We start from the raw sequence: 13,055 nt of genomic DNA, 5'->3' as shown, positions 1-13,055 counted from the left end.
GAAAAGCCAATTCTTCTATTTGGAAATGGTTATATTTGCGCTTGTCTAAAAATTCTGAGTCATGCTGCATTCAAAAATTACCTTACAGTATTAAGAAATCTAATTTCTTAGCATTAAACCAACTAGCAGTCCATAAATGAATGTCTACTGAAAGCAAGTTTAATGGCCTGACTGATACAAAATTACTTTTGCTAGCTGAAGTTTTAAGAATCACCGTGACAATTAATCTAATGTGGAAGTGATTTCAGTTCGTTTTGTTCTCTTCGTAGGTGTTCAATTTTATATTGCACCTTAGAACAGTGACTTATGACATGAATTGCTGTACTAAAATACCAAAGACCAAATTAATTCAGATTACAGAATGCTGAGAAGTGTGAGGTTCTACATTTTGGCAGGAATAATCCAAATAGAACATACAGGGTAAATGGTAGGGCATTGAGGAATGCAGAGGAACAGAGAGATCTAGGAATAACTGTGCATAGTTCCCTGAAAGTGGAGTCTCATGTAGATAGGGTGGTGAAGAGGGCTTTTGGAACGCTGGCCTTTATAAATCAAAGCATTGAGTACAGAAGTTGGGATGTAATGCTAAAGTTGTACAAGGCATTGGTAAGGCCAAATTTGGAATATTGTGTGCAGTTCTGGTCACCGAATTATAGGAAAGATATCAATAAATTAGAGAGAGTGCAGAGACGATTTACTAGGATGTTACCTGGGTTTCAGCAATTAAGTTACAGAGAAAGGTTGAACAAGTTAGGTCTCTATTCATTGGAGCGTAGAAGGTTGAGGGGGGATTTGATCGAGGTATTTAAAATTTTGAGAGGGATAGATAGAGTTGACGTGAACAGGCTGTTTCCATTGAGAGTAGGGGAGATTCAAACTAGAGGACATGATTTGAGAGTTAGGGGGCAGAAGTTTAAGGGAAACACGAGGGGGTATTTCTTTACTCAAAGAGTGATAGCTGTGTGGAATGAGCTTCCTGTAGAAGTAGTAGAGGCCAGTTCAGTTGTGTCATTTAAGGTAAAATTGGATAGGTATATGGACAGGAAAGGAGTGGAGGGTTATGGGCTGAGTGCGGGTAGGTGGGACTAGGTGAGATTAAGGGTTCGGCACGAACTAGGAGGGCCAAGATGGCCTGTTTCCGTGCTGTGATTGTTATATGGTTATTGTGTAAATCCAGCAATTCCAATGGAGAGGTTTATGTCAAGGTTTCCATTTTCCAATTCTAACTTAAACAATCTTGTGAAGGATGCCATGATGGTACAGTGCAACACTATTACAGCTCCAGGCGTCAGGATTTGGAGTTCAATTACAACATCCTCTGTAAGAAAGTTTGTACATTCTTCCCACACGCACGTGGATTTCCTCCAGGTGCATTCCAAAGCCGTACTGGTTATTAGGTTAATTGGTCAATGTAAATTGCCCTGCGATTAGGATAAGGTTAAATAGGTGTGGTGCTGAATGGCATGGCTCGTTGGGCAGCAGGGGCCCGTTCCATGCTGTACAAATAAATAAATATTACTATTCATGAAGTCTCTCAATTGCCACAATCTTGCAAGATTTTTGAAAATTCATAATGACAGGTGACGTGCACAAATTTATACAGCAATTTCTAGGTACACATATCAACATGGTGAAGTGTTTTAAATGCAGTACAACAGTGATCAACATTGATATCAATGGGCCAGGCTGTGACAATAGCACAATATTTATTAGGTGACAGATGGTGGAAATGTGCTCTGCTGGATATTTCAAGCACTCTTCAAATCAAACATCTTTCCTTCCTCTCCAGAAATGTCTTGGAAGTCTGCGCCAAAAGAAACAAAACAGGACCTTGCTGAAAAAAAATGGAAGCAACAGCTGACACTTGAAGAGAAGGAAAAAGAGTGGAACAAAAGAGTGAATTCATAGATAAACTAAATTAATCAAAATTTCAAGAGTTAGAGGAAAAGTAGGGCTGAATTTTTTGAATCTCTAACAACTGTTTATTATCTACTCGAACTCCATAGATTAAACTTTCTTACTCTAATTGGGAGAAGTTTACTGGTATCAAATTTGTTGCAGTGAATTTTGCTAATGCTTAATTTCATCATCTTTCTGAAGCTTTGAGTTTGAGGCCAGTCTCACATTATGCTTGGCTCACGATTCACTGCACTTCTCTTCCAGGAAGGTTCATCTCACATAAGCTCAGATCCTCTCTCCAAACATGAGAACTGAGAACATGCGTTGCAAAGAGTCCATGAAAGTACATCTGGAAGTCGCAGAATCAATTCAAAGTGGTGGTGAATGAAGTTATCCTCACCGGTTCAGGAGCCCTAATGGTTGTGGAGTAATAGATGTTCCTGAAACTGATGGTGTGAGACATAAGGCTTCAGTACCTCATGCTTGATGATAATAAACTGGGCAGTGGGGGTATTTGATGATGGTTAGTTTCCACAAATTAGAGTGGCAAATATGATCCTACTCATTTAAAGGAGAAAACTGACTGATTAGCCTAACATTAATAGTGTGGAAATGCTGTGGGGTACTGAAAAAAAGAGATAATAAGACAACTGGAAAGTATGAACCCAATTAAACAAAGTCAGCAAGATCTTTTGGAAGGAAAATCAAGACAAATTTACAGGAGGTTTTGGAGTGTAACTGATGGAAGAGATAAGGGAAAATAGTGGAGATAGTATATTTGCATTTTTATTTGATAAAGGCCACAAAAAATGTTAAGGTGCAGTGTACTGGCACGTTTGAAATTTAGTTGACAGAAATTAAATAGTAGGCGGGTTTCAGAGTAGCAAGCAGTGACTAGTGATAGAACGATTTGGATGAGGGAACAGAATGTAATATCTTAACAGCTGCCAATGACATTTAACTGGGTGGGTTGTGAATCGTGAGCAGGATGCAAAGTGGCTTCAAAGTGACTTTGACAGATAGAGCAAATGGAAAAAAAACAAAAAACACAGCAGATGTGGTATAACATGGATAAATGCAAAGTTATTAATTTTAATTGGAAAGAAAAAATGGCAATGTACTATTTAAATAGCATGATACTGAAAAGTGTTGATGTAGAAAGAGAATTTACTTATTTTATTTGGAGATACAGCATGGTAATAGCCTTTCCAGTCCAACAAACACACATCACCCAACTACATCCATGTGACCAATTAACCTACTAACTTATATATCTCTGGGACATGGGAGGAAACCGAAGCACCTGGAGAAAACCCACACAGTCACTGGAGAATATATCAAACTCCTTACAGAGAGCAGCAGAATTGAACCCAGTACACTAGGGCTGTAACAGCGAAACACTAAGCACTGTGCTATATTCGAAGAAAATTGTTCACTTTAACAGTAAATAATTGATGTCAAATGTATCATATTTTCTTTAATCTCCAAAACAAAAAAATTCTCTTGCAAATATGTTGTCTGATCTATGGGGTACTTCCAGTTATTTGATTAATTTTCTGCTTTTGAACTTTATTCAAGAATTTGTTATCTAGTCCTTACATTCAACAATATTATCAACCTGTAAAGTCAACTTTTCTCTCGCCACAAATATTACCTGGCTTATTAAGTACCATCAACACTCTTTCTGCTCACTCGTTTGTTTCCATTCATCTGCTTCTATTAACTTCTGCTGATCTATTTGATGTTAACAACCTTTCATTAACTTCTGCCTGCAACGTCACCATTTGCATCATTTAGCCTCTCAATCTCCATCCTATCACAGGCATCCCCTTTGTTTTCTCTACCCTCCCTCCCCTTTCTCTGCAACTTAAAAATACGCAGAAATGTTTACTGTACGAGTCTCATCACAAATACATTACTTCCAGCATGTTCTGTTTCAAATCAACTCGTGGCAGTGAAGTTGTGAGATAATAGAGATTAAAAGTGTACAATATTTAACTCTTTAATAGCAAAATCTGTCATTTATTTACATTGCACTGCTTACAACAAATGTTTAACAGCAGCATTTACGTCCCAGAAAAGGAAAACAATAGAACGCCACCATTCAAGGTGTACTTACTGGGAATCGCTTCGGTTTTGCACCCTTCAAAGGATCTCTGCATTATTACAGTGGTGCGAATACCCAAGAAAATCTCAAACCTGTTAATACACTTTCCTGGTACTTCTGAATGTGGCTTTAAGCAACAGGGAACTCTTAATATTGAATAGTCAAATATAAAATCACTGAGACTTGGATAGGAGAACTCTAGGTGTCTGTTAACCGACACTTTATATTGGCTGGAAATCGCTCTGCCAGTACATGAATGATGCTATATGCAGGGTTTTTTTTTGTTACAGCATATGCTCTCCTTTATATTGAATATCCATGCATGGAACACCCAGTATCAGTAGTCGATGTATAATGCTTGGAATTCAGGAGCAATCGTCCTCTCCTGCCCCGGCCCGGTGACCCACCTCCCCTAACCCACGGCCCGAAGCTCTGACCAGGCCTCGACCATGGAGACGAGCACAACTAAACCCAAGCCCGGGCCAGCAACCCGAAAGCAGAGGAGCCGGGGGCCCTCACCTGATTGAGCTCGGTTTCTGCCGCGATCCTGAGGTTGGGGTCGATGGTGCCTTTAAGCGCCTGTATGATCCGGTTAGGATCCATTTTGTTCGGCCTCTGCCTCAGCCGCCGTGCGGGCGACAACGCCACTCGGCGATTGATTGCGTCGCGTGCGCTCGGTGTTGTGTGTGTGTGTGTGTGTTGTTTTTTTCCTCCCTCCGCACTATCGCGTCACTGTGCGTCACTCGGAGGAGGCGCGAAACACAACATTTTAACCGGCTGGTGCCTTCCCACCGACGCCAACCCCGGTCGCCCCGGTAACGTGTGGCCATCTTGCCCCTCCGGCGGGTTGGCGTGACATCATTGCGGGGCAAAAGCAAGCGGTTGGCGACGGGTGTCTGACAGGCGGGCCAACCCTGTAGTTTCTTTGAGAAGAACGTTTGTGGTCTCGGCAGCAAACAGCACCCGACAGGGCACGGCAGGTAGCCAGGCAAGTTCCTGACTTCAATCATAAAACATCGACCTTTTTATTCATTTCCATGGATGCTGCCTAAACTGCTTAGTTCTCTGTGTGTTGCTTTGGATTTCCAGCATCTACAGAATTTCCCCAGTTCAATCATAGTTGGTATTTCCAGCTGACTTGTGCGGGAAATAACTTGTGGTTATGCGTAAGTGGGAATCCTACCACTTTGCCTGAGGAATTTAAATCGATAATAATCTGGGATATTACCTTCAAAACTTGCTGAAAGCTGCGACACTAACGTGGTACATATGGTACAAAGGTGACCATAAGACATACCAGCAGAATTAGGTCATTCAGCCCATCGAGTTGCTCCGCCATTCCGTCATGACTGATCCCGGTTCCCACTCAACCCATACACTCCTTCTAGACTGCAGTGGAACTGAACCTGGGTTCTAGTGCTGTAATAGCGTTACATGAACCACTATGATTAACAGAAAGTGGTCACTCAACTTGTGTTCAGTTTCTCGGGTGCGGGTGAGATCATGTGTTGAACACCCAGTGTAATGCACTCAAGTGAAAGAGTTGCAAATGAACTGCTGCTTCAACTGGAAGGACTGTTTAAGTCCCTGGATGGTGAGAAGGGTAAAGATAAAAAGGGAGATGTTGAATCTCCCAGGTATCGCGGGAAAATGAGTGATTGGTGAAGATGGAAGAGTGAACTGGGATGTTGAAAGGAAACAGTCTTTTCTGGATTCCAGTTTTGGATAGAGTTTGAGCAGGGTGGGACTTTATTGACTGGGTCTTTGAAGAATGAGGGTGATAACATAGAAGTGTATGAGTTCATGAGGGCCTTAAATAGGGTGAAGGCACACTGTCATTTTCCCAGTGTGGGGGAATCAAGAACTAGAGGGCTGAGATTTAGGATGAGAGGAGAAAGATTTAATAGGAGCCTGAGGGGCATCTTTTCACCCAGAGAATGGTTAGTATATTGAATGAACTGCCAGTTGCTGGTTGAGGCAGGTACATTAACAACATTTAAAAGATACTTGGACAGATGTGTGGATAGGAAATGTTCAGAGGGATATGGCTGACCCCAGGCAAATGGGACCATCTCACATTGGAATCTGGGCTAGTATGGACCAGTTAAGCTGAAGCCCATGTTTACATTTGATGGGTCTCTACTGAAGTGAACAGGAAATAGAAGCCAGATGACCTTAAGACATAGGAGCAGAATTAGGCCATTCAGCTGCTTTCTCACTATATCCTTTGATGCCCTGACCAATCCGGAAACAATCAATTTCTGACTTTGGGCCATGGATTGAGAAGAAAGAAAAGCATCTGTTTTGATCCCCATCAGCGATTTCAAGATGTCTTTGTGTGTACTTAATTGTGGCCCTCCTCAACAGTTGTCTCTGATTTCCTATACTTCTGTTCACTTCCTTTCCTCCCAGTTAAAACATAAATTGTTTTTCTTCACCTTCCACCCAACCAGTCTTTGCATTTAATTGATCATGCTTCATAATATCTTCCACCTCCTGAAATATTCAACTCATCCTTTCCTCTTCTGTAGAGACCAAACAAATGCAAACATGCTCTTCAGCTTAACTGGTCCATACTAGCCCAAATTCCAATGTAAGATGGTCCCATTTCCCATATCCCTCTGAACATTTCCTATTCACGCATCTGTCCAAGTATCTTTTAAAAACTGTTAATGTACCTGCCTCAGCCAGCACCTGGCAGTTCATTCCATATACTAACCATTCTCTGGGTGAAAAAAATGCCCCTCAGGCTCCTATTAAATCTTTCTCCTCTCATCCCAAATCTCAGCCCTCTAGTTCTTGATTCCCCACACTAGAAAAATGACAGTGTGCCTTCACCCTATTTAAGGCCCTCATGAACTCATACACCTCTATGTTATCACCCTCATTCTTCAAAGACCCAGTCAATAAAGTCCCACCCTGCTCAAACTCTATCCAAATCTGGAATCCAGAAAAGGCTGTTTCCTTTCAACATCCCAGTTCACTCTTCCATCTTCACCAATCACTCATTTTCCCGCGATACCTGGGAGATTCAACATCTCCTTTTTTATCTTTACCCTTCTCACCATCCAGGGACTTAAACAGTCCTTCCAGTTGAAGCAGCAGTTCATTTGCAACTCTTTCACTTGAGTGCATTACACTGGGTGTTCAACACATGATCTCACCCGCACCCGAGAAACTGAACACAAGTTGGAACATCTCTGTTAATCATCGTGGTTATGTAACATTATTAAAGCACCAGCAATCCAGGTTCAGTTCCACTGCAGTCTATAAGGAGCTTGTACATTCTCCTCATCTCACTGTACATTTCCTCACACATTCTAAAAAGGTATGGGTTAGTAGGTTACTTAACACATGCATGTAATTGAGCGGCGTGGGCTCATTAGGCTGCAAAAGCCTGTTACTGAACTTTATCTCTAAATAAGTAAATAAAAATAAAGGGCAAATCGAGTTTACAATTGCCTGCCTTTCTCCACCTCTAGCCTCTCTATCGTCAACCTACCACATTGCTGCAATCATGCCCAATGTAAGCTCAAGGGCACCACCTCATTTTCCATCCATCTGCATTGAGGCCCTCAGTCTTAGCATTGAAATTAATAATTTCAGATAAGGCAGTGCTTTTCTAATTCAATCTGCCTTTTTTTCTGTCTCCAACTGGCAGTTTTGAAAGTAATTTTACCTTGACATCATGATCTGCAGTCTATCTTAAATGTTTTCCCTCATAATATGAACTCTAACTCCTGTACATTAACCTACGAAGCACCTTTTCAAATGCCTTCTAAAATACAAATACACTGCCATTTACAGATTCCACTCTATTGACTCTGCTTACTTACACCCACAAAGTAAGTAATTATATTGAACTTCTCTGAATGACCAACAATTTCTTCTTTATTAAGCTCCAGCACCTTCTCAATAGATATGAAGATAAGTATCAATTCAATTTCCCCTCTTCATAGTTGCTTCTTCATGCTGAACATTGGTAGCATTTTCTCTAGTTATAGATTTCCAGCATCTGCAGTTTTTCCGGCTCCCATACTCTTACAATTCCAGCCCTATAGTTTAGCAGCAAACAGTTGGAAGGCAATAGTCCCAGTAGTTTTCAATTATGACTTTAAACACTATGAAAACTTTGGGACTTCAGTTCAAATATGGACATGGAAATCTTGTGCAATTTTTTACCTGCCCCTCTCCATCACCTGATGAATCAGCAGTCCTTATTAAAAGTCATATGGAAGAAGTATATGAAAATAGCTACCTTATATAGTTAACCAATTCAGTTACCAAAGGAATTCTAATTCAGTAAATAATGAAATACAGCATTTGTTGTTTATGTAAGAAACAACTGATTTCTTAAGGAATTCTGCAGTCCTATCATAAAAAGCTTGAAATTTAAACCAACTCCAGGACAACTTCTCTTATATAAAAATGGTGGAATATTGTCAATCAATGTATTCATTTATAACCTGATAATAAGATGAACTTTATTAGACAGCTAGAAATTTAAACTTGTGCAGTTCCAAAATTTAAACCAACAGTTATCCTCGGGAAAACTGTTTATACTACATTATGTAAATAGTTACTTGACCCAAGCATAAAATGTTGAATTATCTGAACCATATGCTCTCATTTACATAATATTGTGAACTTGTTCTGAACTCAAAGTTTTAACTCAAGCTGTTTGAATTCAAGTATAAATATACACACAATGTTTTATTATATTTTCATGGGTATTACAATGGTGTTGTGGGTCATCTCATACTATATGTTACATAAAGATCAAATTTTCAGTTGTAGTTTTTTCAGAACAGCATTTTTTGGGTTTCCCTATATAACAGAGAACAAACACTTATGGTAGATTGGATGCCAATTAAGAGATGCGGTGTCATGAATGGTGTTAAAGCTTCTTAAGCGTTGTTGGAGTTTCATTCATCCAGGCAAGTGGAGAGTATATCACGTCACTCCTGATATGCTTTGTAGATGGTGGGAACACTTTGGGATGTTGGAAAATGAAGTACTCAATGCAGTACACCTTGCCTTTGCAACACACACAAACTGCTGGAGGAACTCAGCAAGTCAGGCAGTCGCCGTTTTGGACCGAGACCCTTCTTCAGGACTGGAAAGGACGATGCCAGAATAAAAAGGTGGGGGGGGGGGAGGGGAAGGAGAATAGCTAGAAGGTGATAGGTGAAGCCAGGTAGGTAGGAAAGATAAAGGGCAGGAGAGGAAGGATTCTGATAGGAGGGATCATAGGAAAATGGGAAGAACAGTAGGTGATAGATAGGTCAGAAGAGGTTAGAGGCCAGAGTGAGGAATAGAAGAGGGGAAGGGGAGGGAAAGCATTTTTCTTTTTTATTAATTTTTTTTTAATTTTTGAAATTCTCACCAACATAATCAAGTATTCTGCAATTAACACATCAGGGAGATATGCCTCCTTGAGTGATGAAGATAAATCCTAGTGTATTTCAAGAAGCAACTTATTGCCATAAAATTTCACTTTAGCACTTTTATTTTAACATTTTGTAAAAAATGTTCTTCTATTTCAAAGGCATCTTGTATCCTAAAGCTAGATGCTGAAAATCAAAACAGAAATTCCAGAAGTTTAGGTTTTGTCAGACATGTACCCTATATGGTTTGTCTCCACAGTCACAGCAGACAGAAGGTCTAGGAATATATAGGATTCAGTCCTCACCAGCTAAAAGCCGGGGACACAAATGCTCTCCAACAATGTGGAATGGGACTGTACATCATTGACCAAATGTCTATGCTCCCTTATGGGGAAAGCATTTTTCACCAGAAAAAGAAATCAATATTCATGCCATCAGAGGCTACACAGATGTGACATAAGGTGTTGCTCCTCCACCCTGAGGGTGCCCTCATCTCGGCACAAGAGGAGGCCATGGACTGGCATGTCGGAACAGGAATGGGCATCAGAATTAAAATGTTTAGCCACTGGGAAATTCTGCTTTTGGCAGATGGAGTGGAGGTGCTCAACAAAGCAGTCCTCCAATTTATGACTGATCTCACCAATGTAGAGGCCGCCTTATTGGGAGCATCAGACATAATAGATGACCCCAGCAGATCTGCAGGTTAAGTATTGCCTCACCTGGGAGGACTGTTTGGAGCCCTGGGTGGAAGTGATGGAGGAGGTGAATGGACAGGTGGAGCGCTTTGGCCGCTTTGATCTACTCTTGTAACCAGCATACCCATGTAACTGATGCACTTTCTGGTCAGTAGTAATTTCCTAGATTGTTAAAGCAGCTGAAGATGATCGGGTGTAGGCCACTACCCTGAGGAGCTGTTGCAGTAATGTTTTGGGGCTAAGATAATTTGCCTCCAATCATCATAACTATATTCCTTCAAAGTACAACCCCAGAGACATTACTGTTGGCTCAGTTTTATAATGATTTTCTGCCCACTCTGACAAATGTCTTGATTTCAAGGGAAGTTACTCAACTTGCTTCAGGAATTTCCTTTATTTATCCAATCCTGAATCAAGGTGGAAATATAACCAAGATGCAAATGGACTTGGTGAAACACAATTAAGCAGGTTAATAGTGAATAAATATTGCTTTAATTTTCCATAATTTTGCTGGTGAAGCACTTGTTTGCTCAACTGAATTTGTCCTGATGTTTTGTGGACAAGGCATTTCCGGGCAACCTCACATTATTGGATAGTTGCCAATGTTGTGACTGTAATGGAACATTTTGGCTACAGATATGCTTGTTTTACGTTAAGTCTCTAACACCACAGTTTGGATATGTCCGGTCATATTTCTTTGTTGAATGTGCACTTCATACTATTTACTGGAGTGAATTAAATCAACTGATTTCTGTGAGTCATTGAACTTAAGAGAAAGCCAGGGTGAATTATCTGCTCAGTACAGTACTTCGAGATTAACACAGTAGCAAATGTTTCTGTTCTTAGGCATTCTAGTGCTAAGCACATACATCACTTAAAACAAGAATGTTCTTGGAGACTTCTTCCAGTTAGCCATTAGGGAAAATATCAAGGAATATGTTTTCAGAAAGACCTCTCTTTGACGAACACTGAAGCAAACCTTAACTCTTCAACTCAAGTCTGCTTATGTGTGAGTGGTCCAGGCCCAATTCCACTTTACACACTATTATAAAATAATTTAAATTCTTGAAGTTAAAACAATAGTGTTTTTCTACAATCATATTTTGATTCTAACAATGAAATGTATTTGTAGTTTTAGCTATGTGTATCGAATCTGAGATCATCTTTCCCATCTGTAGAGTAATGCAGCACAGATACAAGCTCTTTAACCGATGAGTCCATCCCAACCAGCTAGCCCAATTTCCTGAATTAGGCTCATATCCCTGTAAGACTGCTCCTCTTTGAACTTTTTTCCAAAAAAATACTTCTTAAATGATACTATTGTACCTGCCTCTGTCAGCTTGTTACATACAGTCACCAACCTCTGCATGAGAAAAGTTGCCCCTCAGGTCCCTTTTAAATCTTCCCCCCTCTCCCTCTAAATCTATGACCCCTAGTTTTGCATTCCTCTACCCAGTTACCATCAATCTTTTCTATGCCTCTCATGGTTTTCAACTTTTATATAAAGTCGCTCCTCATTCTCCTTTCTCCAAGGTATAAAGATCTATCATGGCTAAACTTCCCCTATAACTCAGGCCCTTTAACCTGGCAACATCCTTCTAAAACTTTTCTGCACTTTTTCCTGTTTGACCAGATCTGTCCTATGACAGGGTAACCAAAACTGTACACATTACTCCAAGTGCAGCCTCACCAACATTTGCAACATCTGATTGCCTTTTTCACCACCCTGCCTACCTGCAGCACTTTCAACAACTAATCATTTGTACTCCTAGATCCCTTTGTTCATTATACTCCCAAGTGTCCTACCATTCATGAGATTAGCTTTGTTTATCACATGTACATCAAAATAATACAGTGAAATGCATCATTTGCATTAAATCAGTAAGAAGATTGCACTGGGCAGCCGGCAAGTGTTGCTATGCTTCCAGCACCAACATGACATGCTCACAACTTACTACCCCAAACTGTAAACCTTCCGAATGTGGGAAGAATCCTGAGAAAACACACACAGCCACAGAGAAAACAAAAACTCTTTACAGAAAGCACCGGAATCAAACCCCGATCTTACAGTTGGTGCTGTAAAGCACTGCATTAACCATTACGCTATCGTGCCATCATATGTGTTCATAGAATCATAGTTCACAGCATGTCCTTTATGCTGGTTTGACTTTACAAAATGCATCACCACTTATCTGTATTAAAATCCATTTGCCACCCTCTGGCCCAATGCCCTAACTGATTAAGTTCCCTGTGTAATCTAGTAACCTTTTTCACTTTCAACACCACCTCCTAATTTTCTGTCATCCATTAACTTTCTGTTCAAACCTTGTGCATTCACCTAACGAATAACGAAGATCTGAGCACCAACCCCTGCATAACACCTCCAAGTCAATGACTTTCAACAACCGTCAACCATCACACTCTGCTTCCTACCTACGAGCCAGTTTTGAAATCATAAATTTGAAGGCTTACAGGTATCAGGTACAAATAGTTGATAACGTTAGTGCAAGGCTGACACTGAAACATACTATTCACATCCAACATGTTTTTAATTGTAAACTATGGCTCATGGAGAGGACTGCTTCTGGGAAACACAACATACTGTTAACATTAATTAACAAAGATGGGAGAGGGTGAGAATTATATTAAACACACCCACATTTATTCAGAAAGGGGAAAAAAAGAGGTGATTAACAAAAATGTTAACTGCAAAAATTTGACACCAAGCTACAAGAGTATCAGGAGAGGTGACCAAAAGTTTGGTTTAGTTCGAGTTTTAAGAAGCATCTTCAAAGAATGCCAGAGAGCTAGTGTTTCAAGAAATGATCTGAAAACATACGACAAGAGTGGTGGATGCATGGTTATCGTTGATGAGGCACTTAAAATGGAAAATCCTAAGTAACAGAATTGAAGCAATGCATAGATCCTGTTGATTACAGTACTTTATGAAGTCATAGTGATCAGGGA

The 13,055-nt window shown here is 40.3% G+C and overlaps 1 protein-coding gene and 1 non-coding gene across 4 annotated transcripts in view; both read right to left on the bottom strand.

Moving 5' to 3' along the window:
• Positions 1–4,714, bottom strand: part of ipo8 (importin 8) — a 111,021-nt gene extending 106,307 nt beyond the window's left edge. Inside the window, exon 1 of one of the 3 annotated variants that reach the window (XM_059977823.1) lies at positions 4,526–4,714. In XM_059977823.1, the coding sequence (XP_059833806.1) occupies positions 4,526–4,609 (84 nt within the window). In that variant the 5' untranslated portion in view covers positions 4,610–4,714. The remainder of the gene's footprint in view (positions 1–4,525) is intronic. The other 2 variants (XM_059977825.1, XM_059977824.1) reach the window with 2 other exon arrangements.
• A 4,908-nt stretch (positions 4,715–9,622) lies between these two features.
• Positions 9,623–9,822, bottom strand: LOC132398751 (small nucleolar RNA SNORA73 family). Its single transcript, XR_009513781.1, has one exon. It is a non-coding gene; the product is annotated as a small nucleolar RNA SNORA73 family (small nucleolar RNA).
• Positions 9,823–13,055: the final 3,233 nt, after the last annotated feature.

Source organism: Hypanus sabinus, chromosome 8, assembly GCF_030144855.1.
Source record: "Hypanus sabinus isolate sHypSab1 chromosome 8, sHypSab1.hap1, whole genome shotgun sequence".
Lineage (NCBI taxonomy): Eukaryota > Metazoa > Chordata > Chondrichthyes > Myliobatiformes > Dasyatidae > Hypanus > Hypanus sabinus.
Note: the sequence above shows the minus strand (reverse complement) of the source record. Positions and strands in the feature narration are given on the sequence as shown.